This window comes from Podarcis pityusensis (assembly GCF_964106645.2).
Source record: "Podarcis pityusensis genome assembly, chromosome: 10".
Classification (NCBI taxonomy): Eukaryota; Metazoa; Chordata; class Lepidosauria; order Squamata; family Lacertidae; genus Podarcis; species Podarcis pityusensis.
This window is the reverse complement of record NC_138035.1, coordinates 18,417,056-18,444,848: the sequence shown is the minus strand read 5'-3', so window position 1 is coordinate 18,444,848 and position 27,793 is coordinate 18,417,056. Positions and strand designations below refer to the sequence as shown.

Here is a 27,793-nt window from a genome sequence, read left to right as displayed (position 1 = left end):
GAAAGGATTCAATGTTGGAAGAAGAAGAAGAAGAAGAAGAAGAAGAAGAAGATCATCCTCATTGGGAAATATTTAGATGCAGTTTTTGTGTGTGAACAGATTTGTGTAGATGATTATGTTACAAACTTCAAAACAGCTCACAATTAGCAGTGGCAACATTTATTAGATTATAAAATTGAGTGTTTTAAAACCTATTGAGTGATAAAGTGTGCCCAGTTAAACAACCGGCAATTTATTATTATTATTTTACAATGCAATCCTATGTAGGTCTACTCAGAAGTAAAGACTACTCAGCTCAATGTGGCTACCAGTAATTCCTTTTTTTAAAAATAAATTTTATTAGAGTTTATAAATAAAAATACTAAGATTATTGTCACATATTTCTTTTTTTGGTCCAAACTAAAACCTTAATCCAGAGTCAAAAAAAAGAGAAAGAGAAAGAGAAAGAGAAAGAGAAAGAGAAAGAGAAAGAGAAAGAGAAGAAAGAAAGAAAGAAAGAAAGAAAGAAAGAAAGAAAGAAAGAGGAAGGGATAATGAAAAAGGAATAGAAAAGGAATTAAAGGAGAAAATGAGAAAAAAGAGCGAGAGAAGAGAGAAAAAAGTTCAGAAGCTAAAGAATTTCTGATTCTTCATCTCTCCACTATATAAATATTATTCATTTCATCCACTTCAGTATACCTAATAAACACCTAATAAAGCCACTCTATATAAAACATCATCTTCAGTCCTCAGATCCAAATGTCATTATTTCTTTTTCTTTTTCATGCAGTCTATGAGAGGTTTCCAATCTTTAATAAATGTTAACAATGGGACTAAGTCCAAGATGACAGGGTCGTCTTAGAAGAGAGATTCTTCATTTTTTGACAAACAGGAAATAATGTCTCTTCTAAGTCAGTTACCTGCAACAATATGTGAAAAAACTGCATAAAACGAAGTTATTTTTCTTCAGATTGGGTGTTTTATTCATGTGCAAATATAAGCAGACTTAAATCAATTAATTAAATACAAGTCATAGATTAACTGATTAAGATGTTTTAAATTGGATATCTTACAATTATCAAGGATGTTTATTTGTTTGTTTCAGATTAGCATCCTGTGCAGGGGGGGGGGTTGAATTCTGCAACTGATAAACAATGCATATTAAAGGAATAGTTTGCATAATCTGTTTCGTTTCTATTAGTTATGGAAAAGGGCAAAGAGTGAAGCATGGCACCACAGCAAATCTGTGGTCTTCCAACTTCCACCACCCCTGATCATTGACTTGGGCTGAGGCAGTTAAAGTCCAACAATATCCGAAATGCCACAGTTTCCTTATTCCTGTACTGGAAGTTCTGCCAAGGTAGTTGAGATTCCATAGCTCAATCCTATGGTATACCGTATTTTTCGCTCTATAGGACGCACTGTTCCCCCTCCAAAAATGAAGGGGAAATGTGTGTGCGTCCTATGGAGCGAATGCAGGCTTTCGCTGAAGCCTGGAGAGCAAGAGGGGTCGGTGCTCACCGACCGCTCTCGCTCTCCAGGCTTCAGGCAGCTGTCCACAAGCCTTCTGAGCGCGGCGGGAGTGGCGCCGAGGTTACGCGCAATCTTGCCGCCGCTCCTGGACCTGGGGGGGGGATATATATTTTTCTTTATTCCCCCCCTAAAACTAGGTGTGCCCTATGGTCCGGTGTGCCCTATGGAGCGAAAAATATGGTACTTATTAAGGCCATTGATTTCAATGGGTTTGTGCAGCTAAATTTTATATAAGTTTGGGCTGCCAGAAGATATCATGTGGGCTAGAAACTTGTCATTTAAAATAAAACCTGAGAATTTCAGGATTCCAAAGGAAGTAGCCCAGTTATACCTTTTCCTGTAGTTGCATGGTAAAACTAGAATACTACCTTTCTAGCTTGAGGGGAAGGGGCTTCTTCAAGCTCCTAAGGCACATTTTATGACAAAATATTACCAGAGGCAGTGGCTAGCTAGGGCTAAAAGGCCTAATTTGTGCTAAATATCTAGGAATGACAAGAAGGGTTCAGGACAGCAATAGCTGATGGAGTTGAAGCACACCTAGTTCCACCTTTAAGGAGTGCATTTTGATCAGTCATTGATTTGGAGCATTTGCAGCATAATTAAAAGGGCACTTTGCTCAGGTACTGAAATGTACAAGAGACAAGACAAATTTATATTGACATTAGCTGTCATCTGATCAGAGTACCATACTTAAAGCGAAGAAGTCTTTTGTGCCTCTGTGTCTAGCTTGATGCAGAGACTGAAGCTATGAACTGGTCCCACTTTTTTTGCCAGATCTCCAGGGCCTTTTTCTTTTGACCAGGTTGCATACTGCTGTAGCTGTGAAAAGAAAAGAAGTTCAGGTCAGAGGAGGAGAAACTGCTTTAAAAGCTGGATGATCAGGTCAAAAGCCAGAAAGAGCAGGAAATAAAAACTCAGCAAATTGACTGTTTATGCTGCACTGGGTATATAGGTGCAGCCTAGGAAGAAAATCTCACTGAATTTACAGGACTTGCTGTCAGGTAAGTGTGCTTAGAATTACAGTTGTCATGGCTGTGGTCTCAAGCTCAGAGAAGGATAAGCCAATCATGTTTGGAGCTGTTTTACCACTTACCAGGTCCATGTTTGATAGACCTCGCACCTAACCATATAAATATAAACCATATAAACATGTTTGATAGACCTCGCACCTAATCATATAAACTTATTTATCAATGTGGGCAAGTAGTGCAGAGCACAGCAGCAGTAAGGGTAATAAGTGGAGTATCCGGTGGTGGATAGGTGTTAAGAAGCACTGCACTGATTTGGCCATTAGCTTCTAAGCCAGTTTCAATTAACTTTTGCTAACCTAAAAAGCTATAAATAAGTTGTGACCAGGGTATGTAAAAGGTCATCTTGCCCCATACAGACCTGCTAATGAGGTCTTGTAAGTGGTGCTGCATTTTACAGTATGTCACCTAACAGCAACACAGAAAAGGGTCTGCTCTGTGGTGGGACCCACTCCCCTCCCTTGCTATATGGGAGGCACCCATAGCAGGGTGCTACCAAAGACTGTTAAAACCTGATTTGTTTGCTCAGGCTTTTCCTGACCTGGTTATTGGTACATTTTAAATATTTGGTGCATATCCCATACATTGTTTATTGTTTCCTGCAGTGGTTCCCCATATGTGGAATGCTCTCCCCAGTGAGGTTCGGCTGACACCCTCATTATACACCTTTAGACGCCAGGCAAAAATGTTCCTTTTCAACCAAGCCTTTGGGTGGTTGACATCCGATGCCCTTTTAAATGTGTCATGGAGGGATTTTTGGTTAGTTGTTGTTCTTACTTTTATTATGTATTTTGTGGTTTTTATATTGTAATTATATGCTGTAAACCACCCTGAGATCTACAGATGACAGACAGTATACAAATTCTATTAATAAATCAATAATAACAATACTTACTTTAGAGAGTTTAGTGCTAGTTGTTTCAAAGTCCTCAGATCAGCACTCATCCCTCCAATGCCCATGAACATCTCATAAAGGTCATATGACAGACCCTTTGCTCCAAAGATGGATGGATCATCAGAGGAAACCACGATGTGGTGACCCTCTGCCATCAGGACTGCAGCAGGATGGTTCCTGAGATCTGATACTAACATCAGGACCTTGAAGAGGTACATAACTGAGATAAATAAATACTGCCATTTTATCCGTGTGTGTGTGTGTGTGTGTGTGTGTGTGTGTGTGTTACATATCTTTAGGCACCAAGCAAAAACATTCCCCTTCTCCCAAGTCTTTGGCTAATTAAACAATCTATTGCCTTCTAAACTGTGGAGGGGGCCTCAAAGGGCATTTTGTTGTTGTTGTTGTTGTTATGGTACGTATTTTGTGTTTTTATATTGTAAGCAGTTCTGTGATCTTCAGATAAAGGGCAGTATAGAAATTTAAACAACAACAACAAAACAACAATAAATCCTGCCTCATAGGCAGCACTCTAGAAAATTACAACACTTCTGTGGCTCAATCCTATGCATGCATTCTTGCAAGTAAGTCCACTGAGTCCAATGGAACTTATTCCACACAAGTCTACATAGCCTTTAATTGTATGCACTCTTAAATGAAGGAGACTGACCCAAGTAAATAGAAGAGTTTGGATTTGATATTCCGCTTTATCACTACCCTAAGGAATCTCAAAGCGGCTAACAATCTCCTTTCACTTCCTCTCCCACAACAAACACTCTGTGAGGTGAGTGAGGCTGAGAGACTTCAGAGAAGTGTGACTAGCCCACGGTCACCAGCAGCTGCATGCGGAGGAGCAGGGAATCGAACCCAGTTCACCAGATTACAAGTCCACTGCTTTTAACCAGTATACGACACTGGCACACTGGGCAGCATCTTTCTCCAACTAAAATCAGCAGGATTTCAAACTGTTGAAGACAGTACACAGATGTCCTGACAGTCTTGTGGTACCTTAAAAAACTAGTACATTTTGTTACAGCATAAGCTTTTGAGGATTACAGTCTACTTCATCAAATATATGAAGTATAATTATTTACTCCTCTCCCCCAAGCTTTAAAATAATGTATATACCCTGCAATTATATATATATCTATCATGCATCATTATTATTTTTATCAGTAGCATCATCCTTGCTTAAACACACACTTACACATGTAAACACACCTCAGGATTAATCCTGCTATCAAAGACAGATTACAGGGCTAGGCTCCCTTCTGTGTGAACAGTACCTGGTTAGAAATAGGGCAGACTTCTATAGGAATATCCATCTTCAAAGCCAAATTCTTAGCTTCTGGGTGCTTGGTGATGGCAAATCCATGGCCAATCCTGCTGGTGTTCAACAGCAGAGCATCGAACAAATTTCTATCTACAGAGGTGCCTTCCCAGTCTGAGTGATAAAGAGAATTCTTACATCAATATAAAACCACAAAATGGTTGTCACAATGGTCCCAAATACATAGAGGGAAAACCCAGTTAAGTTGTCTTCTGAAAGAGTAATGTTATGTGAGGCCTAAAAAGGGACTGCCAGAACTTTTCTGTGGTCTAGTTTGATGTTTTTTCATTATTTGCTTTGTTGGTTTTTTGTTTTCTTTCTGCCACATCTCATTTTACCAACCATGTGAGTCAAGTTAAATCACATGCCTAAAGCGGCCAAGTGGATTCATGGCCATGAATCCCAAAATCCTGCCTTTGCATCTGGCACTCTTGAGGATTTAATGCCTCCTGTGCACATCAATAGCATGTTTAAAGTGGCCCACTCCACTCAAAATGGCAAACCATTCTGTGCTTGGTAAAGCAAAGTACAGTGGTACCTTGGTTTTTGAACGTCTTGGAAGTCAAATGCTTTGGTTTTCGAATGCCGAAAACCCAGAAGTAACTGCTTCGGTTTTTGAACACTTTTCGGAAGTTGAACGTGCCACATGGTTTCCGTATTGAGCTTTTAATGCAAATTAGCCACTCAGATTTCATCCAATACCTAGGATCAACCAACAGCAAACCCTTAACCACCCGATGAATGGAAAGGGTGCCTTCTTTCCGTTATCAATGTTTCAAGGCTTTATTGCCATGGTACTAGAAAAACCTTTCGATTTCCGACAACCATGTTTCACTGTAACCATATTGCAGAAAGTTGGCAAACCTGACCATGTGACCCAATCTTCCTCCCCGAAAACTCCTCTGACATCTTAGTAATAGCTCAGCCGACACTACTGTCTGAATCGGCGTTTTCTGTTTTGTTGCAGCACAGATGGAGCAGCAGATTGCCACCCTGCTAAGTCTCTGTGAGCAGAGGCTCCTATGTGGCAAAGCATTCTAGGACTGCTTATGCAAAACAGTAATCCACGTGAACTCTGGCAGACGCCACAGGCTTTGGCAAAATGTTATTTGCTACTCAACATGCCTATCACAAGGGGGTTTGCCAGTACATTTCAGATGACTGGTACAAGCACAATCCTATGCATGCTTGATCAAAGATAAGTCCAGCTGAGTTCAATAGGTCTTTCTTCTATGTATGTTGTGCCTAGGATTGCAGCTGTAATATTAGATTGGTCCACTGACACACACCAACGTATGCCAAGACACACACACAAAGGCAGAATACTGTTTATCTAGTTTCATCAAAAAGGTCATCAGAAAGTTCTGAACATAATGATTTAAGAAGAGCCCTGCTGACTCAGACCACAGACCCAACTAGTCCCACTTCCTGCTCTCAAAGTGGCCAACTAGGTGACTATAGCAAATTCACAGACAAGGCCTGAGTATAACAACACTCTTTCCACCTGTACTTCTCCTTACTGTGGGATTGCCATATTTTGAAAGGTAAAAACCAGGACACCCCAAAAGTTGTTGAGCTATTTTTAGGATGACCATGAAATTGTTGAGCTTTCTTTTATAAAATGGCAAAAAAACAAACACCACATTTTTCGATTGACTTGCCAAAGATCCGCCTTTCGAAAATTTCCTCAAGACATAAATTCCACCTTTGAAATCCTGGGCATACGGCAGCCCTACCTTAAGGCTCAGTTCTGATTCTCTTAAGAACATAAGAAGACAGACTCTCCAAAGTGTCCCTATTTTCCAGGAACATCCCTGATTTAGAGAAGCCATCACAGTTTTTTATTTGATCCTGGAATGTCCCACTTTTCCTTAAGATGTCCCTATTTTCATTGGAGAAATTTTAGAGGGTATGGAGTTATCTGATCCCTGAGCTGTCTGAAGGTAATCCTGTATAGGGAAGGTTTTTTTTAATGTTTAATGTTTTATTATGTTTTTATATATGTTGGAAGCTGCCCAGAGTGTGGGGTATAAATAGTAAAATTATCATTGTGGAATGGGACGTCCCTATTTTCATCGGAGAAATGCTGGAGGGTATGAGAAGGGCCCTGAAGGATCAGGACAAGGGGCCATCTAGTACAGCATCCTGTTTTTACAGTGGCCAACCAGATGTATAGGGGAAGCCAACAAACAAAACCCAGGTCGGGGGGTGGCAGCCAGGTACACCTGGCCTGGGCCTTGGAGGGCTTCCAAGGACTGGCTGCTTTTCTGTTTGAGTTTATACCTTTATTCTAACAAGACTCCTCAGATAAGCTCTGCACAGGCCTGGCAAAACCTGAGTGCAACTGCACTCTCCCCACCTGTTATACCCAGCAATTGGCATTCAGAAGCATACTGGCTGTAACAGTGGAGGTAGAACATAGCTATCATTGCTAGTAGATAAATAGCAGCCGCAGCCGCCACCACAGCAGCATGTAGGGTTGAATAGAAAAGCTTGGATCAGATGATCTATTTGTCTCTTGCAAGCCTATGGCCCCCTACCCATATAAGAGTCACAAACAGTAAGGCAGTGAAGGAAATTGATGCATGCATTTTGGTCGGTTACAAAATGTGTGCGCGTACACACACACACACGTGCTTTGCAGACATAGATTGGATTTGAAGGCTTTTAAAGAACTTCCTGATGGCACTACTTTGGAAGGTGATGGACTCTCCTTTGTTAGGATTATTTTAAAGTAGAGGCTGGATGACCACCTACCATGGACATGTAGCAATAGATTTCCTGTGTTGGCAAGAGGCTGAACTAGATGGGCTTTAGGGTTCCTTCCAACTCTTATGCTTCTATATACAAATCTTTATTATAATTTGAATATCCATTCAATGTGTGTGGGGACAGTTTCAACACTGTTTTCAATAGGACTTACTCACAGATAAGTGTTTGTAGGATTTCAGTCCTCATCTTCTAGTTACCCCTTACTCTTATTTATTTCGTTTAACAAAATTTATATATGCTTACTTGACAGAAGACCTCAAATCATTAGTGGGATGTGCCCGTACTTACTTGTCTCACCAGCATGAAAGAAATATGGCAATTTATTTCCCAGAGTTTCCGGAAGGGTCAAGGCATCCTTTAGTTCCCAGAGGGCCTTTCCTCCATCTTCCCAGCCAACCTGAGAAGGAAATTGCTCTTGATAAGCATTTAATGCTTAGATCTTCTATAGATCAGGAGGAAGAACCTGCACTGAACTGTCATCATAACTTATGTTTATTTTAAAAATCATTTCAACCCGATGTTCAATTTGTGAAATAAGGTAAAAATAATCTGCAGCCATAACTTTGCAGCAACAAGCATCTTTTTTTATTTCCTTTGTTTCTTAAGTGGACAGAACTACACAAGGCACTGAAACATAGGTAAGGAGACCTGCTTACCCATGTTACACTGCACAAGTGAAACATTTCTCATTGAACTGCTCCGAACAGCCCTACCATGAAGCAGAGTGAGGTAGCTGCCTCAGGCGGCAAATTCTGAGAGGTAAAAAGTGGCTAGAAAGGTATGCCGGGTGGTCTGTCCTGCAGCCCCTAAGCTAGCTTGCTGCCGCAACATGGCTGTTGCGCCAATGAGGCGACATGAGATGGCCCACCTCAGGCAGTATGTTGCACAGGGGCGGGAAATCCCGATCTGCCCTTGGCAGCAGCTTCTAACTCAGCTTTGGGTAAACTGAAGATGCGGCTGAAAGCCATAACCAGGGAGCTGCATTGCTGTTGGTATCCTTCCACCCTGCAGACATGCCTTTCTGCCTTAAGATCATGGCAGGGTTATAGGGCTCTGGACAAACTTCAGATCCCTTCCAGTTCTTGAATTCCATGATTCCATTTCTTACTTCACAAGGATTAGTAGGAAGTATTTCCAAGGAATGCCATACATCAAATATATTTCACCTCAGATGCTGCAGCAATTTGTCATGGCCTCAGCTATATGGTCAAAAGGTACATTACATCGCATGCAAGAGAGTTTTGATAGGATTGTAGCCCAAGGAAACCTGTGTCCACCACCATAAATATCATCTTATTGTGCCCTGCTTTCCTTCTAACACAAAAAACAAAACCAAGTAAGAAATATAGGAGATTACCAAATCAAAGCCTGCCATAGTTTCCGGGAACTCTGCTCTGAGTGCCATAGCTGCACGGACAGCTTCTTCAATTTGGGGGACATTCTCATTTCTGAAAATTAACAGGAAGAGAAGAGTACCAAGAGAGGGAGAAAAAAACTAGGTACAGTGGTGCCTCGCAAGACGAAATTAATCCGTTCCGCGAGTCTCTTTGTCTTGCGGTTTCTTCGTCTTGCAAAGCACGGCTATCAGCGGCTTAGTGGCTATTAGCGGCTTAGCGGCTTAGCGGCTATTAACGGCTTAGCGGCTTTAAGAAAAAGGAAACAAACTCGCAAGAACTCGCAAGACGTTTCGTCTTGCGAAGCAAGCCCATAGGGAAATTCGTCTTGCGGAACGACTCAAAAAACGGAAAACTCTTTCGTCTAGCGAGTTTTTCGTCTTGCGAGGCATTCGTCTTGCGGGGCACCACTGTACTGTCTAAAAGGCTATTTTCAAATTATGAATCAGCCACTGGATATTTAGATGTTTTCTGTTACATGCATTGGTGTGTACATAATTCTAGCAATGAGTCCACTCTGAAAGCGCACCACATTCACCATCTTTTGTGCACAGATACAAACGTCTCCTGATCAAACTCACAGGAAATCTGTACTTCCCATTTGCTTCAGAGTTGAATTTGCACAGCACTAATTGTGTAGTCCTTGTGCCAACCACAAAGCTGACTTCTCCCATTTTCAGAGCAGCTTATTTTTAAAGAGTTTTAAATTCTCTGACCAAAATTTGCAAGTTGTTTCAGAAAGAAATAAATACATAACATGGCCAGCTGACTTAGAGCACAAGGGAAAAGGAGCAAAGAGGATGAGGCAATCTGCATTTGAATCAGAGGTCTTACATCAGTGGTGAGGAACCTCCAGTGCCCAGGCCTCCCCATTCTGCCCGCAATGCTATTTTGGCCAAACCACGCCCACTTAGCCTAACCCTGGCATCTTATATGATGTCAGGTGAGGGGCAGGTAAAGACACAGCTGAACCAAAAGGGGATTTGCAGCTGATTGGTGCCACTTCATTAGCACTTGTGAATTGTGTTTTGCAAGTTCCCTAAATTAGCTGATCTGTACGGAACCTAAATATTTCTCATTAAAACAGTTGAGTTAGGAGGATTTTTTAAAAGTGCTATTTCTGATGGACAGAGCAGAAGCTCAGTACTAGCCACTAACCATCTGAGTCAACAAAAGATGTAATACGGAGACTTTTCAATTTTTTTATTAGACTACTGTCAAACAGAGCTCTTTGCATGCCGAAAGCACACAGTTTTGATTTTAATACAATCATAGGTATGAAAATTATGTTTTTATATTGATTAAATTAAATTCCCCTCAGAAGAACTTAAACTCTTCTGCATGGGTAATAGTGGATGGGGAAATGAGTATAAGACAATATGTTGTATATGGTAGCATAAAGTTGCTGAGGCTCTCCTCCACTATTTGTTCAGCTGTCCTTACTTTCATAAGCAGGGGGAAATTTAGCTGAGAGTTTGACTACAGTGTCACCAGCAGAAAATATATCTGTAACCTGTTGATGTTCATAGAGGTCCAAAGCTAAAAGGGGTTCATTTTGAAGTTGCTGCACCTAAGCTGTGTCAGAGATTATCAAATACTAAAGGCAGCAGACAACAAGGCATGAATGGAACTGCCTTAAAATAAGTCAAAGTATTCTTCCACAAAATGGGGCAACATCTCATCTTAGTTTGAGCCAATCCAAGTAGATTAATATCCCATGCACCCTGTGCTAACATCAAGCCTCTACCCCACTCCCCCTCATGACCTTCCAAACACCCACCCTCCTACACACCTACCTATGAGTCTCCAAATCCCTCCCTCTTCTCTCCCAGCCAAACTCCTATCCATCCACACAGTTGACTGTGGCTCCTACAGCAGCAATAAGTAGAATAGAGGAAATAGAATAGAGGGAGGGAAATTGCTTCCCCCTTCTGGGACATGATGTGCTGCTATGCATTAAAATCTGAGCCAGAGAATAATTACAGAATCGTAATGTTCACCTCATATTTGAAGCAAACAATACAACTCTCCAAGGTTCATGTTTCTGAGCCAGAGGATACAAGTATTGGCATCATCACAAGGCACTAATATCATAGATTGTTTCAATGAGCACAAATGAGGTGGGCTTCTTTTCATTCAATTTTCCGAAGATGTTTTTGTTAATTTTTCTGAACTGAATGTATTTTTCTCATCTATAATGACCTGCAGTTTCTTTCAACAATAAAATGTGAATTAGATAAGTTCAAATATATGTGTTCTGGCAAAGTCATCTAGATATTCCTTACCTGTGTGCTGTGTATATAATCTTTGCACTAACAAAGTCTGGGTGGTCTTTTACAAACTGTTGGGTTGTGCTTTGATAAACTGCCATAGACCAGGATTTGTCATGCATGGTACCATCCAACTCATATACCTGTGGGCAGAATATGCAAACATAAAGGTAAAGGCAAATGAGGGGGCAGTCTGTCATAAAACAAGAAAAGAACAATCGGCACCAGAACTCCTCAAGTTTTGTTCCTGGCTGCAGTTTCAAGCCCAGGTTCAACCATGAGTCCAGCTTTGGACAATAAGCTAAGCCAAACCTTGCTTTAGCTCAGTACAGGAATAAAAGCAACTGAGGAGGAGCAAAGTGGCTGCAAACTCCCCTCAAGGAACCTGCACATTCAAGCAGAGAGTTTATCCACACTTCCTCTTGTCCCCCTGCTTTCCCCCAGGGTTTTCTGTATGTTCCGATTTAGAATTAAACAGTGGTTTTTCACTGGGAAAGGAAGGGGGGGACTGCTCAGACCAGTGCCTAGAAAGTGTTTTATTTATAATTTGTATAGGACTTCCGGGTTGGCGCCATCGCCGAATGGCGGACTCCCTCCGAGCTCCGGAGGGAGCCTGCTCGGCAGGGGCTGGGTCCTACCGCACCGGCGATGCGGGGACCCTTAAAAACCACGGCCACGGGGGCCGTGGACATGGAGACTCGGCTGGCACCGCTAGCGCCCTCCCGACTCGTGAAGGAGCCTTTTTAAAGGCTACGGATCGGGTGCCGGGGAGAAGCGTGGTGCTTTGAGTCCTCTGCTATCCCTGCCGAGCGAAGCCGCATGCCATCCGGCGGAGAGCGCTGACTTCTTCCATTGAAAATTCGGACTTCTTAACAATAACCCGTGAGTAATTTGGAAACCGGGTTCAAAAGGAGAAAAAAAGAATTTTTTTTCGGATTGGACACGAGCGGGGGGGGATCCAAAAAGGAAGTCAGTCCCCCTCCCTACTGTAAACCTTCCAAAACAAGGATGGGGAAACCAAGGTCCAAAAAGATTTGTATTGCTGATAAAAACTAAGAATTCCACGATGGGGAACTACAAGAACTGTGCTGGAGGAAGAATTGAGGGAGAAGGGAAACGTAACCCCCCCCCCCGGGAACCGGGGTGATTGAAGAGAGAGCCTGGTGAAAAGAGTCGGAGATTTTGACAGCTGTCAAAGTAGCTGTCAAAGTCGGAAAGCAGAGAGGATTTTATTATGAGAACTTTGCTGGTTAAATTTGTTACAATTTGCTATAACCCGTTAAAACTTGGATACAAAATGGCGAAAACATGGCTAACAATCGGACTTTTGGACTAGAGAAAACAAAGTTACAACAATCCCCCTAGAGGAATTTCGGGACATTACAAAGATGGTCGTAAGTGGAAAAATACCATTGGAATTTTACAGGACTGGTTATCTTCTGGGAAAGCTGCAAAACGGAAATAATATTTTGTCTACAGGGTGTTCAGCTAAAGGAGACAATAGAATTTTCTATTGAAGAAAGGAAGGGACTGAACGCAAGTTTTTGTTCTTGAATAACAATAATCCCTGCAGAGTTACTAAACTTCTGAATTAGAACGTTTCAGCAGCGGAACAAGAGGAAATTGGACTACAACTTGGAAAGAACAATGGGGGGAGTTTTATTAAAGATTTGAAGTTAAATGTTTTAAAAAATAATTATAAAAAGAAAAAGCCAGCAAGGAGTTGGGGGAAATAGGTGATTTATGGACTTTAAGAATTCCAGGCAGATAACATGGTTTGGTGGTCAGGGGGAAATTAAACCGGGGACAGGGGGGGGGAGAACTAAAATCCAAAGGCTTGTCAACTTTTTTTTCTGAATTAGCTCTTTCTCATCTATTATACTTTTTATTTCTTATTTCTTATATTTCTATTGTGTGGGGTGTCCTTATCATTAAAAAAAGGGAAATTGTGGAATGAAAATGGGGTGGGCCCTGGGGAGAGAACTTTTGTCTTTTATTAGGGGTATTGATGAGGAGTGTATAAATTTTAAATTCGAATAATGGTCTAAACAAATTAAGTTTCAATTAGAACTGAGAGCTTGTGGAGCCAACAATATGAAAGGAGAATATGGTAGGGGTGGGGGAAGGGGGGAGTCCCGGAAAGTGGATGTATGAAAATAAGGCTTTGAATGTATTTTAATCTTTACTTTCTGTATTTTTGAAAATCTTAATAAATATCATTTAAAAAAAAAAAATTTATAATTTGTATAATTTATACAAAATTCAATTACATAAAATGATAGGAACGTAATGAAGTATTGTTGAAGCAGAAAAACATAGAATCATGGAACTGGAAGGGACCCCAAGGGTCATATTTCTAGTGCAACCCCCTGCAATGTAGGAAACTCAGCTAAATCATCCATGACAGATAGCCATCCAACCTTTGCTTAGAAACCAAAGTCCAGAACCTTCCAAGGGAGAACCATCTTCCATGTATTATAAAAATGTATTATAAAAATTATAAAAATGTATTCCATGTATTATATAATGAGGTTTTGGACTACTATCCTGTATCATCTCAAAACAATTAGAATTCTACATATTCCTGAAAGATACTGGGTTTATTTAGGCATAAGAGTTAACCACTTTTTGTTTAACTGACATTAGTTTAAATTATCTCTAGACAAGGTTGGAGCAGAGCTAATGGGCAGATGTTAGTGCCATAGTTACCAGTCTGGGAAACAAGACATTTTAGGTACCCATAATAATACAATTTTTTAAGTAGTACAACAGGTTTACTCAGGTATTGGTCACAAAATATCTCCCTGGATGGGAAGAGGAGCCCCAGGAAGGAAGGAAGGAAGGAAGGAAGGAAGGAGCATTACCGGTGGCAGCATAGCCCTTATCTCAGCATATTGTATGTTATCTTCATAGAGCTCCAACAGCCCCTGGTAGAAATAGGCCTTGAACACAGGTGCATAGCTGATAAGGCCAGAAGCAGCGATGAAGGCATTTTCAAATCTCTTCCAGATGAAAGTCTGAGAAGGGTAGGTCACCTCTGGAATATCTGTTACTAGAGTGAGGTTGCTCAACAAACTGGAGGTGGGTGGGGCAGAGAGAGAAAGAAAAAGAGAGAGAGTTGTAAGACTTTTGTGTCTGTGATCTCAATTGACAGAATCCTAAAACACTTTCTACTGACTACAACCTCAAGGCTAACCATATTCATACAAAAAATTATTATTTACCCTAACCATAGCTGTCAACATTTCCCTTTTTTTAAGGGAAATTCCCTTACTCCGAATAGGATTCCTCACAAGAAAAGGGAAAAGTTGACAGCTATGACCCTAACACATGTATGGTACAGTCCTAATGGGTGTTAATTTATTTAGAAATCAATTCCTGTAATTTAATGGGGCTTATTCAAGTGTATTTAAAATTGCAGCCTTAACAGCATAATCCTGTGCATGTTTACTGTGTTCAGTGAGGCTTATTCCCAGGTAAAGTGTGCACAGGTTTGCAGGCTAAAGTGTTTGCTGGCAGTTTTGAATGAATATTTATTTATAGCCCACCTTTCACCAAATGGTCTCAGGATAGCTTACAAAAATACAACAATAAAAATAAGTATAATATACAATTAAAATAATAAAATAAACACCACCAAACCAGAATATCAAAACACCACCACACAACTGCAATGTGCAGTAATGCATAGCCATGTAGGATGTGTTTGATAAGCCCGGGCCAATACGTAAGTGTGTGATGGGCTTTGGGCTCAGAATTTAGTTGACCCAAGCCCAACTGAGAAAGCGGACTTTTTTCTTTTCTTTTTGCCCGTTCAACCTCTTCGAGGAATCTCACAGTCTACTGTTTTCCTACAGCAGTGCAAACTCTCCCAAGCCCTTGTTGAGTGCACCTGCTTAATCATATGTGTGGCAAATGGAGATCTACACCATACATTTTAAGGACAGCCAATGCACATTTAAAGTACATGACTTCCCCCAAAGAATCCTGGGAATTGCAGTTAGTTAAGGATGCTGGGTATGGCACATCTGTGAGGAGGCAATTACAGTTCCTAGGATTCTTTGGGCAAAGTTATGAGTTTTTAATGTGCATGGGATGTGCTTTAAGAGTACAATGTGGATCTGCCTACGGTGACAATAAAAATATAATACTTAGCTAGAGTCCACATGAATAATTCGCCAACGCCATACACTGTGGAGGACAGCATGAGAAGGAAAAGAACAAGTGATTAAACTTAACAGAGTGCTGTGTCTATAATAAGGCCGTGGGCCCAACTTTAGAGAGGACAGTCTTCTATTTTGAAGGGCTGTCCTTTATTTGAAAATGTATTCTATTTAAGGGTTGCCTAGTCCTGTTGTGGGGCATATATTGTCTATCATACATGGACACATCTATTAAGTGCATCCCAGCCTAATAATTCCAGTTTTCCTGCTAACTGATTCTTGTTAATTATTACAGAAACAAGTTTGAACATTTCCCTATTTATACCAAACACTCAGAAACAATTTTTAACAACCTAATATAGATCCTGTTTTGTAGCTAATGATTTCTGTGTTCACTGAACATTGCTGTTGTTGCTTGAGAGGGACTATAAAACAAGCGTTTTCTCATTTGCGGCTTTTTCTCTGCCTTGTTCAGAGTAAGAACAACATGCCTGTCAGCTGTGGCTTGGCATATATCACACACCCATGTGAATAATATGCAAATATGCTCATTGTATGCCACAAAATATGCAAATTATGTCTGAGAGACACTGGCTCGTGCTGTTTCTCCATCAGGACCCTTAATAATGAACAAGTTGCTTGCTTCTGGCCTAGGCTTCCCTCATTCCTTTGCTATGACAACAGTGGCCACTTCCAAAGAGCAGTTTATGTTTGGTGCTTTGCCTAATCTCAGCCTAAGGAATTAAAAGTACACATCATCACACATGTGAGATCTGGATTGAATTCATACTTATTATCTTTGTCTAAAAATCTTTATCGTTCATCAGGAAAATTGTGTTCCTACAGCTTGCAAGTGGCAGAGTTGCCAATTGCCATAAAACAAAGTAGCATTGGGCCTGGTCAGCAGATGGGATGGGAGATCACAAAATGGAGTCTGTTTGCCACACATTTAATATGCCAGCTGCTGTTATCCTACCTAAGGAGTTCTTTCCTGTGCTGGGCTGCAGCTATTTTTCACTCCATTTGGTAGTTTATTACTTTTATTAAACACATTTTTCGGGGGGGGGGGTCTTATGTATAAACAAAGAAATCCAGTATGCCTACCTCATCCAGGGTGATTTCCCCCCCCCAAAAAAACACAACTGCCCACCAGTTGAGGAATTCAGAGTTAAGTTTCCACAGCAACATTAACTCTGTCCTTTTCTGCATGACAATGGGGGTCTTTCGTTACATTATCACACAAAAGATCGGGCAAGGCAAGAAAGTACTCTGTAAACAATGCCACATAATGGAAAGGAAATGGACCATAGCTAGAAAAGGGGACACAGAGCAGCATTTTCAACTAGTTTATATATCTGGCAGCAACAGGCATTTCAGGCCTATTCAGAGGAGAACTGCTTATGTGGTGACATAGCAACCAGGTGACCCTCAAAACCAGGAATCAATGAAGTGCCAGAGGCATCTTTTGCAAACTTATCTGAAGTGCAAATAAAAAAAATCCTTCCAGTAGCACCTTTAAGACCAACTAAGTTAGTTCTTGGTATGAGCTTTCGTGTGCAAGCACACTTCTTCAGATACACTGATATCTGAAGTGCAAGAGCCAAATTATGGGAATTTTAAAAGACAGAATCTCCTCAAGCTCAGGGGACAGTGCAAGGTAGGGGGAGGGGAGGATGAGAAAGATCTCATGGTAAATTGGGAGGCAGGAAGATACTATGTTATGTCTTTTTCACAAGCCTTGGGCAGCATGGTCCTCTGTGGGGCGGAGAGGGCAGAAGTTTGATCCTATGCATGTTTACTCAGATCTCGCCATAATCAACAGGACTTACTCCCTGATAAGTGAGCATAAAACTTCTGCTTTACTATAGCACCAATATGTGTTAAGTATACACTCACTGTTAACTTTTGAGTTAACTTCTAAAGTCTGCAGTGTTCTGGCACTACAGTTTTTTCTAAATCAAGCTGCCCTGGTTTTCTCCTCCTTCACCATATACAGCAAACATGAGGAAAGTAAGAGTACATTTGAGATAAAAAATAAAACAAGCCCCCAACGCCATTTGAATTACGGTAATTGGCTGTTGCTGCTGCTTTGTAAGTAAGAGGATGTAAAGCAGTTGCTATGGCTAGCACATTCCAGAGAGAGGCGCTATTTTCCTGCCTCCAACCTTCATCTCCTGTAAGCAGAATGCAAAATGTATGTAAAATATGATTTAAACATGGCTGTCTGCCAGGTCTTGGAACGACAGAATTCAGATTAATTAATTCACTGAATTAATTCAAAAATATTTCAGGTACACCTATACTTTATGGTAAAACTCTTTATTGGGGATTCTGCTTTCAACCTCCCTCCATCAGGAGAGCTGTTCATTTATTCCTGCTCTCTGTTCCCTGTTAATTAACTAGTTCTTGATCTACAAGAAGATCTCATCTCTTATTCTATGACTGCTAAACTTACTCAGGAGTCTTTGGTGATGTACTTTGTTGAAAGCTTTTTGAAAGGTCAGGTACACAATGTCATCTAGGTAATCGCTATTTATATGCTTGTTGATACTCTCATGAGGCAGGACTTGTTCTTTCATATGCTTGGTTGCTTTATCTTTAACAAGAGTATCCCGGGGACAGAAGTTGAGCCAACAGGCATGTAATTTTCAGGATCCCCTTTTAAAAAATTGGTGTCATATTGGCTTCTTTACAGTCCTCAGGTACAGAGGCTTATTTTAGGGACAAGTTACATATTTCTGTTAGAAGACCAGCAACTTCACATCTGAGTTCTTTGAGAGCCCTTGAGTGGGTGCTGTCTGGACTAAACAATTTGTCAATGTTTATTTGTCTGTTAGGCCTCAAACTTGGTCTCTCACCACCACCATTTGCCTCAGTTTCTCAGACTCCTTCCTGTGAAAGTTAGTTCAGGTACAGGCAACTGCCCTATATCTTCTGCTGTGAAGATAGATGCAGAAAAGTTGTTGCTTCTCTGCAGTCTCATTATCTTCCTATAGCACACCTTTTACTCCCTTGTCATCCAAGGGTCCAATTGGTATAAAGAAGGCCTTGCATTAACAGAGCAAAGTGGAGATTCAGATGGAATAAAATTGTAGCACATACAGTATATAATGTATTTAAATAGCAACCAGCTCTTGCTCCAGTTGAATAGGCAGAATAAGAGTGGAATTCATTTATGACTAATCACAAGCTTTCACCTACCTCTTATCAAATCCAGTTATATCCTTCAGGTTATTGCGGTAGGTCTCTAACAGCACCCACTCAGAGCAATCAGGAGGCAGATCCTTGGGAGGAAGAGGACTGGAGAACTTGAAGCGGACATCCCATAAAGGGGTGAAGCAGATGTAACAGTTTGGCAGGTAGCTGGCATTGTACACTAGCCAGTCAACACTCAATATAGCATAGTCATGCAAGTGTAAAACACCACCTGTGGAAATGGAGGAGACAAGTGTAACAAAACAAGACAGTGCTTAAATAGTACTTGGAAAAACTGAAGTTATCTATATTGTCATGGTATTAGTGATGATGTGACTGTGATGGGATAAGCCAGGTCAACAATACATTTTCCTGCCTGAGAAAAGACAAGAATATCCCCCAATCCCATTCCACATACAGGAAGCACATTTACTGACATGAATCTTACTTCAACACTGGTGAATGGACTGCATCCTCCAGCACAAGTAACCATCAAAATTAAAAGTTTTGCAGAGTGCTGGAAAGAGTTTCAAACCGTCAAAAATGACAAAAGAAGATGATCCAGTTCAGTCTCACAGGCAATACCAACATTTGAGCGAAGCTGATGGGTTTTGGCAAAAGCTCAGCCCACACTGATGCTTGGATAGAAATTGGCTGGTAGCCCTTGGGAATATTGTACTTCTACACAGATGTATATATATATTATTTTGGCCATATTAAAAAAATGGAAAATATTAAATAAATATATTAAAATTATAAAAAACAAGGCAAAGTATTAATAATTTTAAAATTAATACTTTACATTGTTTTTACCTGTATATTTAATAGTATACTTTTATTGTGTTTTATGTGCTTTGTTTTCTTCTTATCCTCTCTACTGGTCATTGACTATATATATATATATATATGCTACACAGATGGATTGTGCTCCAAATGGACTCATAGGCCACTGGAAGAGGCTGTAGCTCAGTGGTAGAGCAGATGCTTTATATGCAGAAGGTCCTAGGTTCAATCCCCAGCATCTCCAGGTAAGGCTTGGAATAGATTTCTACTTGAAACATTGCTGTGGCAATACTCATGTAAGTAAATTGCTCACCTAAACTATGGGTGGAGATGAACTTTGTGTTTATGCAGCATTCACACCATGTGCCCCAATATCCATTAAATATTTTAATAGGTCTGAAGCTCCAAACTCAATATAAGAGAAATAGAAAGCTATCATTTGCATTTTTCCAATACCCTACTTTAAAAGACTTGAAAAATGATTCCACAGCACTAACATCAGAAATAAGCTTCTGCCTGCTGTCTTTTAAGGAGCAAGCATATCTCTGTGCTTGTCAATGTATGATGTCAGGTGGGTGTGGCGTCAGGTGGGTGTGGTTTGCCCAACATGGTCTCACAGGCCAAATCAGAGACCTGACAGGCCTAATAAGACCTACCAGCCACAGGTTCCCCACTCCTGTTATACAGAATCTTCCACTATAATCACATGAGCCTCTGTAAAAGTTCACTTAATACAACACCCGGAGAGATGCCATAAGAACGCAAGTTGGAATTACTACCTTTGGGCATCTTTTGTAAGATGCTGAAAACATTACTTTGATCAATGAGGTGTTTGGCTTTGAAGAAATGCATGCTGGGTGGAAACAGTCCTGTTTTCATAGCTTCAGCTACTTCCTTCTCTTTGAGATGCATGAGCTTCTTATTGGCATCTTCTTCAAGTTCTGTTAGCACAAGGTTTCCACCTACACGACTGGCATTCTCCTTTTCAATTAGTAAGTCCCGCTCATTCAATAATGGCATGGATACACAAAGAGAAACCCAACTGAAAACAATGATCTCTGGCCATTTAGTTCTCTGAGCTACTTGAGACATCACTTGAGGGATGCACCTAGAAAACACAGACGCAAAAATAAATGATAAAAATTAAACACACTATAGGTGCAAAATAGGGCCAATGAAAGGTATTGCCTGAGAAGAGTTCAAGGGACCACACAGAGAGGCCAGGAAGGCCATATTTGGAACCCTGCCTAATGTTCACCAAACCTGCCTTTAAGTGGTGCATTGATTACAATACACAAAATTCCATGGGTAACAAATCTGGATTTAATACTCAGTAATTAATTAGAAGATATATATGCCATTTTTGAGAGTAAACTCTTTCAAGGCAGCTTGCGCCAGAAGTGGTTTAGTCATGCTGACCACATGACCCAGAAAGCTGTCTGTGGACAAATGCTGGCTCCCTCGAAAGCGAAATGAGCGCTGCAACCCCATAGTTGCCTTTGACCGGTCTTAACTGTCCAGGGGTCCTTTACCTTTACCTTTACCTTTTACAATAAAATACAGAAATGCAATAAAAATTTAAAAGCAATGAATACAAAAGATACAATGAAAATAAAATACTGGAAAGTCAGCAACTAATAGAACAGGCAGCCCCCCAAACATTGCTAAAATGTAATCAAAACCAATAGCAAGAGCAAGGTAACAATAATGAATTAAAAAAACATCAAGGGAAAGTTGGCAAAAAGGATGTATCTTCAATATCTTTCTGAAAGCCCTGTAGGGTTGTGGTCTGGCAGAGTAGTGTTAACCACATGTGAGAGGGCTTGGGAGTTAAGTACATTTCCCCCTCATCGTCTATTGTGTCCTCACATATACTTCAATATTTGGGCTCCTTCTTAATGTATCCCATGACTACTACTTATTGCAACAACTTTCTGCTATCCTCTGCCCATCCTACAGTCTAGAGAGCAGCAACCTGATCTTGTGGCAAAGAACCTTGGGAAAACTGACTCAGTCAGGAGCAAACACACTGCATTTATAGAAAACTCACTCTGCTTGTAGTGAAAGATTACATGAAAGCCTCACACAGAAACACACCTGCAATTCACTTACTGTTGACTTTTCCATCCTTGCATATAGCACGCAAAATGCTTTCACAAGCAGAAAGTCAGAGCCCAGTCAGCAAATAGAAAAGCAGGTTGGTGCTACAAAACTGTTCTAATACGGGACAAATGAAACAGAACCTATTCTAATTCCACGGTAAATAGTTAATTGTCCCTGTATTTAAGACACACACCACTGCTCAAGCAAGGGAAGACAGCGTACACACCATATATTTAAAGCACACTCTCCAAAGTATCGTGGGAACTACAATTTCCAGTGCCCTTAACAAACTGCAGTTCCTAGATTTCGAGGGGGGGGGCATGTTTTAAAGGTGTGGTGTTTATGAAGAGTTAGGGCAAAGAGGAACTACTGTTTACATATACGCTTATGTAAGAGGCCTATTAAATGCAGTGAGACTTACTTACATGTACAAAATTAGGATGTATGCAAACATCACTTCAAACAGTCATGGCTGCACCCAAAGAATCCTAGGAACTGCAATTTATTGAAGATGCTGAGAGTTCTTAGGAGTCCCCGGTTCCTGTCACAGAGCTACAATTATCACAGCTCCCTAGGAAGAGAGATTGATTGCTAAACTACTCTTCAAACTGTAGCTTTGTGAGGGGAAATAAGTGTTTCCTAACAGCTCTCAGTTCCTTTAGCAAAGTACATTTCCCAAGATTATTTAGGGGAAGCTATGACTGTTTAAAGTGGCATAATTCTGCTTTAAATGTGTAGTGGGGACAGGGCCTTAGTGCTATGGGCACATCAGTCCCAATCCAGCGCAGGAAGAAATGCCTTGCTGGTCTCTGGCACTTTTCTGTCTTAAAAAAGGGAAACATCGGTGCACCCTCACTCTCCTAGGAATCGAGAGAGAGTAAAAGTTGGGTAGAAAAATAAAGGATTAATAAACAAAGGAGATTTTATATTTTGGTTTATGCTGCTGTTGCTTTTATTTTGTAAAGACTTCATGGAATGCCTCAGTGTGTCTGGCTGTTAACCAGAGGTTTGGTGATTTGAACCTACCTAGGGGGATGCTTGTTGGCAGGATTCCTGCATTGCAAGGGGCTGGACTAAATGACCCTTGGAGTCCCTTCCCACTCTACATTTTTTTGATTCTATGTTTTGTCTAAAGAAGTAAACAAGGTGCAAACAGAGGGCAGAGTTATGTCAATCACCATCACCAATGATGTTATTGGCACTAGCCAATAGGCATCCATAATGACACTTACACAACCAGAGTCCAAACTGCACAAACTATGGCATCATATATATGAGCCATGGGCTGTCAGAGTAGCTTACACCACTTAAATTTTGCTTGTTAAAACAAGTCATTATATAAAATGATCTCCATGTACTTGAACTTTCAGAAGTTGTGATTTCCCATAAGTGTTCTGAGCAGGCTACAGTAAAGGCCTGCCATGAACATTATATTCTGACTTGTTAATCACTATCATAGTCTGCCTATTTTACACAGATTTGTAATACATTCCTAAAGAAGTTCCAGGAAGAATAAACAATACAAATATATGATTGTGGTTGGAGCCTGGACAAACCAGGCAGGAATTCTTAAACTAATATAGTAAATATTTTTATGGATTTACTCATCCAGAGGTTCTAATCGCTAAATAAAAAAAACCCCAAATCCCTGCAATTAATAATCCTTCAATTAGGTTCTATCAGATGCTCCTAGAAATATGCTTCCATTTATGGAATGGAACTTCATCTGCAGGTAGACAAAACCTGGGACGTTCCATCTCAGGATGCATTTCCAGGGGCTTATTTGTGCTAAACAGGATTGCTAATGAGCACTTTAGGCGTATCATTTATTGCTTGAGAACAACAGTCAGGACTAGATCAGCCCCCGCTCCCTTTCTTATTCTAAGCTGTGCTTTATTTTGCTAAGCTTCTCTGCTGCTGACACAGGAATCTCACCCACCCAGAATAAGCTAACAAAGAGCAAAAAAAGTCCTTTTGAAGTTGGCAAGGCTAGGCTGGGCAGGGTTGCAGCATTGTTGCTATAGACAAGACCTCTGAAGATCCCTGTTCTATATGACAACAGAAGCCATTTTTTGCCTCCTTCCACTCTGACCCCGCTCAGAGGATCTTAACAATTGCTACCTGCTGGCAAGAGGGCCAAGGGAGCTTGACACAAAGACCTCTTTCACATGATGAGCTTGCCCTAGAGCAGCCAGGCCTGGAGGAGGCTGAGTGAATAGTGTCCCCCCCCCCTTTTCCAATCTTCCTGCCTTGCATTTCAATCAAAGTCAACACAATCAGTTGGAAATCTTCCATACCCTGCGGCTTCTACTCTGTATCCTCCATCCTCCTACCTGCCATCACCTGGTTACAAGTTTGGCATTAAGGGAAGCATGTGTTCTCATAACTACTAGTGAAAGCCAAAGGGCCTGGGGGATACTAAACTAGTAACAGAAGATAGGTAGAGGGGTCAACATGCAGCACCTTTGAGCTAGGCAAATTAACATATAACAAGGATGGGGAAACTGGATCACTAGATGTTGCCAGACTAGAAGGCTGGTGGGAGTCAAACATCTGATGGCCCATGGGTTCCCCACATCTGGTAAGGAAAGGAAAGGAAATGTAAGCTATAGTATATAGCTTATATACTATATACTGGGTATATCTACAGAGCCTAGGGCCTGCCGATCAGAAGGTCGACGGGGCGAGCTCCCGTTGCTTGGTCCCTGCTCTGTCAACTTAGCAGTTTGAAAGCACATCGAAGTGCAGGTAGATAAATAGGTACCGCTCCAGCGGGAAGGTAAACGGCATTTCCGTGCACTGCTCTGGTTCGCCAGAAGTGGCTTAGTCATGCTGGCCACATGACCCAGAAGCTGTACGCAAGCTCCCTCGGCCAATAAAGTGAGATGAGCGCCGCAACCCCAGAGTCATCCATGACTGGACCTAATGGTCAGGGGTCCCTTTACCTTTACCTTCACACAGGGATGAGGAACTTCCCAACTTCTATCAGTCCCAGCCACCATGGCCAATGATCAGGGATGATTGGAGTTAGACTCCAACATCAGAAGGGCCACAGGTGATCCCCAACTCTGCACAGCAGACATAAACTGGTTTAACAGCCATTCGCTGTCCCTGGGAACCCTAGGAGCTGTAGTTCTGAGATGGAAGCCAGTTCTAGAAGAGAACACTTTAGAACACATTCAGCAATTACCATGATCTCCTGATGAAATCCATGACTGTAAAATGGGTATAAGTGAAAACAGGTCCTCAGACCTGGGGGTGGGAAAGGTGGAGCAGATTAGTTGCATCCCACAATTGCTTCCTGCTCGTCTTCTGGAAACGGTAGAGCACTCCAAAAGTCAAGTTCAGGTTCATAAGTTTATTGTTCTAGCCAAAGCCATGACTAACTTGTTGCAATAGCATTTATAAGATAATAAAGAAAATAGATTCCTAATATAAGCCTACATCCATGATGTAAGAGAGAAAAGATGGCAGAGACACCAACAAGCTTAAATCTAGCTTGATGTTTGTAAGCCATATTGGGGAAAGTAATTTTGAAAGCCTGAAAAGGGCTATTATAGCTTATCCTAGGCGCCTGAGGAACTTTATAGATGAGCAGGGATTTTTAATGCAGGTGCACAGAATGAGGAAGTAGTTTTGTGATACCTGTTCGTTCCTTGTTCATAATGATGTCATATTTCTGATCAATCATTTTAAAAAGCACATGCAGTGTTTTCAAAAAATACACTCAGTGCTCTTAAATAAATGTTTCTAGGTTGTTGGGTTGGTTTTTCATTAGTTTTTTTCTATTTAACACTGAATGTATTCAAGCAATTTGGACCTTGCTGAATTGGCTACTCTGCCTGACAGGAAACTCTGCTTCCAAAAACTTAAGTGCAGGCTGTTCCTCAAAAGCTTTAAGCACAGGCAGTTCAACTCTGCTGAGATGTTTTGATTTAGGACCTGAAACGTACAAAGCATGCACTCTACTAATAAAAAGATAGAGAAGCTCAGTGGCGTAGCTGCAAAAGCAACAATTTCGTTCAGTCTCCAGGAAGGGCTGGGAGAAGACGCCTGTGCGATGCTCGGGAAAACCTCTTTGTGGACAATACTGAGTTAGCTGGATCAATGATCTGATTCTGTATAAGGTAGCTTCATATGTTCCTTGCTGGATGGTACCTAGCAAGTTATATATTAGGTTCTTAAATAAAACCAGCAATGTCCCACTCTCCCAGAACTACTCACTGTAGTTGCCCTATTTCCAAAAGTGAAAATCTGGATACAAAATTTGTTGTGGGTTTTTTTTAGTTTTGCACAAAGTTGTTGAGCTTTTTTTGCCAATATCTGCAAGGATTGCATGCCCTTGTTGCTTGCTCTGATAATTATAGGAAAGCTGCAGATTGCACAGTACAGATCTATTTTGATCACTTCTGGCTTGTGAGCACATTATAGCCACTGTGTGCTCTGCCACTGCTCTGAGCCCCTCATTGTTTCGCTTGGTGATTCCTGCCCCCCATAAGGTTTTTGCACACACAAGCCAGAAAGCATCCCGGAAAGTGGGTCTGTTTCTAGATACGGATAGAGCTTAAAGTTAGCAACCTTCCAGACAACTGGCTTGTTGTAAAGAAAAATGGTGCAGACTGTTGCATGTACAGTGGTACCTCAAGTTAAGAACTTAATTCGTTCTGGAGGTCCGTTCTTAACCTGAAACTGTTCTTAACCTGAGGTACCACTTTAGCTAATGGGGCCTCCTGCTGCCGCCGCTGTGCAATTTCTGTTCTCATCCTGAAGCAAAGTTCTTAACCCGAGATACTATTTCTGGGTTACTGGAGTCTGTAACCTGAAGCGTCTGTAACCCGAGGTACCACTGTATTCCATTATGGTAGTTTTTGTGGCAGAGAAGCCACATTTCCTGCAGCGTTTTATTGCTGAGGTCCCCTCCACTCACATCACCCTTCGCTTGCACTTGCATTAGCTATATATGAGTGCTGCATGGACTGACTATGTGAGTGCCTGGGATACTACCAGAGATGAGGGGCATACCGTAATTTCTTTCCTCATGCTCTGCATCCCATTATGTATAAGTTAAAAATGTTTGCCTTGATTCTCAGAAAGAGAGAGAGAGAGAGAGAGAGAGAGAGAGAGAGAGAGAATGAATTACTAGGGCCTGTGCCCAACTGCTCACCAACCTCTCCCCACCCCCATTACAGCTCACCCAGCTTCCCTCAACCCCCTTAAAGCTTGCCCAAACCAGGAACAACTTCCAGTCCTCTGTCAGCTCCCTGAGGCTGTCAGCGCTTCCCACCCCCTCCAGTTGGAGGTACCATTAGACAAGCATTTAAATGCCTACTATGTTCTCAGCGGCTGCCTGAAAACAGTTCTCAGTCAATAACAATTAAGGGGTAAGAATCTCCTCTCACATCAGAAACTCTGTGATCACCCTGTGATCTATTAGTTTAACCCCCCCCCCAGCCTTCTGCCCCTGCTATAGAACCTGGAACCTCCTGCCTGCCAGTTGTTCCGCTGAAACAACATGAGAATGAAAACAAAATAAAAACTGACTGATATTGATGCATTTGCATTAACCTTGTCTAAAGCCATTTGAGCAAATTAAGCCTCATCTTAGTATTTCCCCTTGCACATCAAACTAATCTTTACTGATGATTATGATAATAATAATAATAATAATAATAATAATAATAAAATATATACAGAAACACCTACAACAGTTCCTGGCTCTGGGTAAAGTAGAAATATTTAGTCTTGGAAAGATAACCTGCGGTTGGCAAAACTCAGGCCAATAATAAAGCTCCTTCCAGCCTGAACCAGGCTCCCTGGCCTGCTAGCAAGTCCCCGAAGGGTTTTGCCAAGGCACTTAGAAGACAGGCACATCACAAGGCTTACTATCATGAGCAGTGGCAGGGGCACAGCTGCCCCATCCTAGGGGATGCTGCCTGCACATTAGCATGTGCAGCGACTAATGTCTTAGAGACCATTGCCAAAGCTCCTGCTGGCACACAGCAGGGCACTTGCATGAGTATATATATCAGCAAACATTGTGTGGCTCCATTAAGGCACTTCAGAAACCCTGTAGGATAATATACTGCTCTAACACATGCCGAGGGCATTCCCAGGGCCCTTGCAGAGACTAAGTCAGCCACACACACCCCAGGGCTCTGTCGAGGCCTCTGCTCCAAGCAAATTACTCTCTGGGTGCTGTTCGTACTATGGTTACAAACCTTTAAGGTGGAGTGTGAGGGAGACCTTTTATTTCCTTCCTCCTCTCAGCTGCTTTTGTCTGTCTCTGTCAGGCCATGCACAACAGCTGAGCAGATAAACAACTTGCCACCTGCTCCCACCTCCAACCCC

At 41.4% G+C, this 27,793-nt stretch overlaps 1 protein-coding gene across 1 annotated transcript; it reads right to left on the bottom strand.

Moving 5' to 3' along the window:
- Positions 1–143: 143 nt before the first annotated feature.
- ADA2 (adenosine deaminase 2) lies at positions 144–27,793 on the bottom strand. The gene is made up of 10 exons (XM_080971624.1): positions 27,664–27,793; positions 20,122–20,450; positions 18,566–18,791; positions 14,066–14,276; positions 11,217–11,344; positions 8,895–8,985; positions 7,826–7,934; positions 4,722–4,879; positions 3,436–3,638; positions 144–2,331 (listed from the first exon to the last, which is right to left on the bottom strand). The coding sequence occupies exons 2-10, from the start codon at positions 20,432–20,434 to the stop codon at positions 2,235–2,237; spliced, it is 1,536 nt and encodes a 511-aa protein (XP_080827750.1). The 5' UTR covers positions 20,435–20,450; positions 27,664–27,793; the 3' UTR covers positions 144–2,234.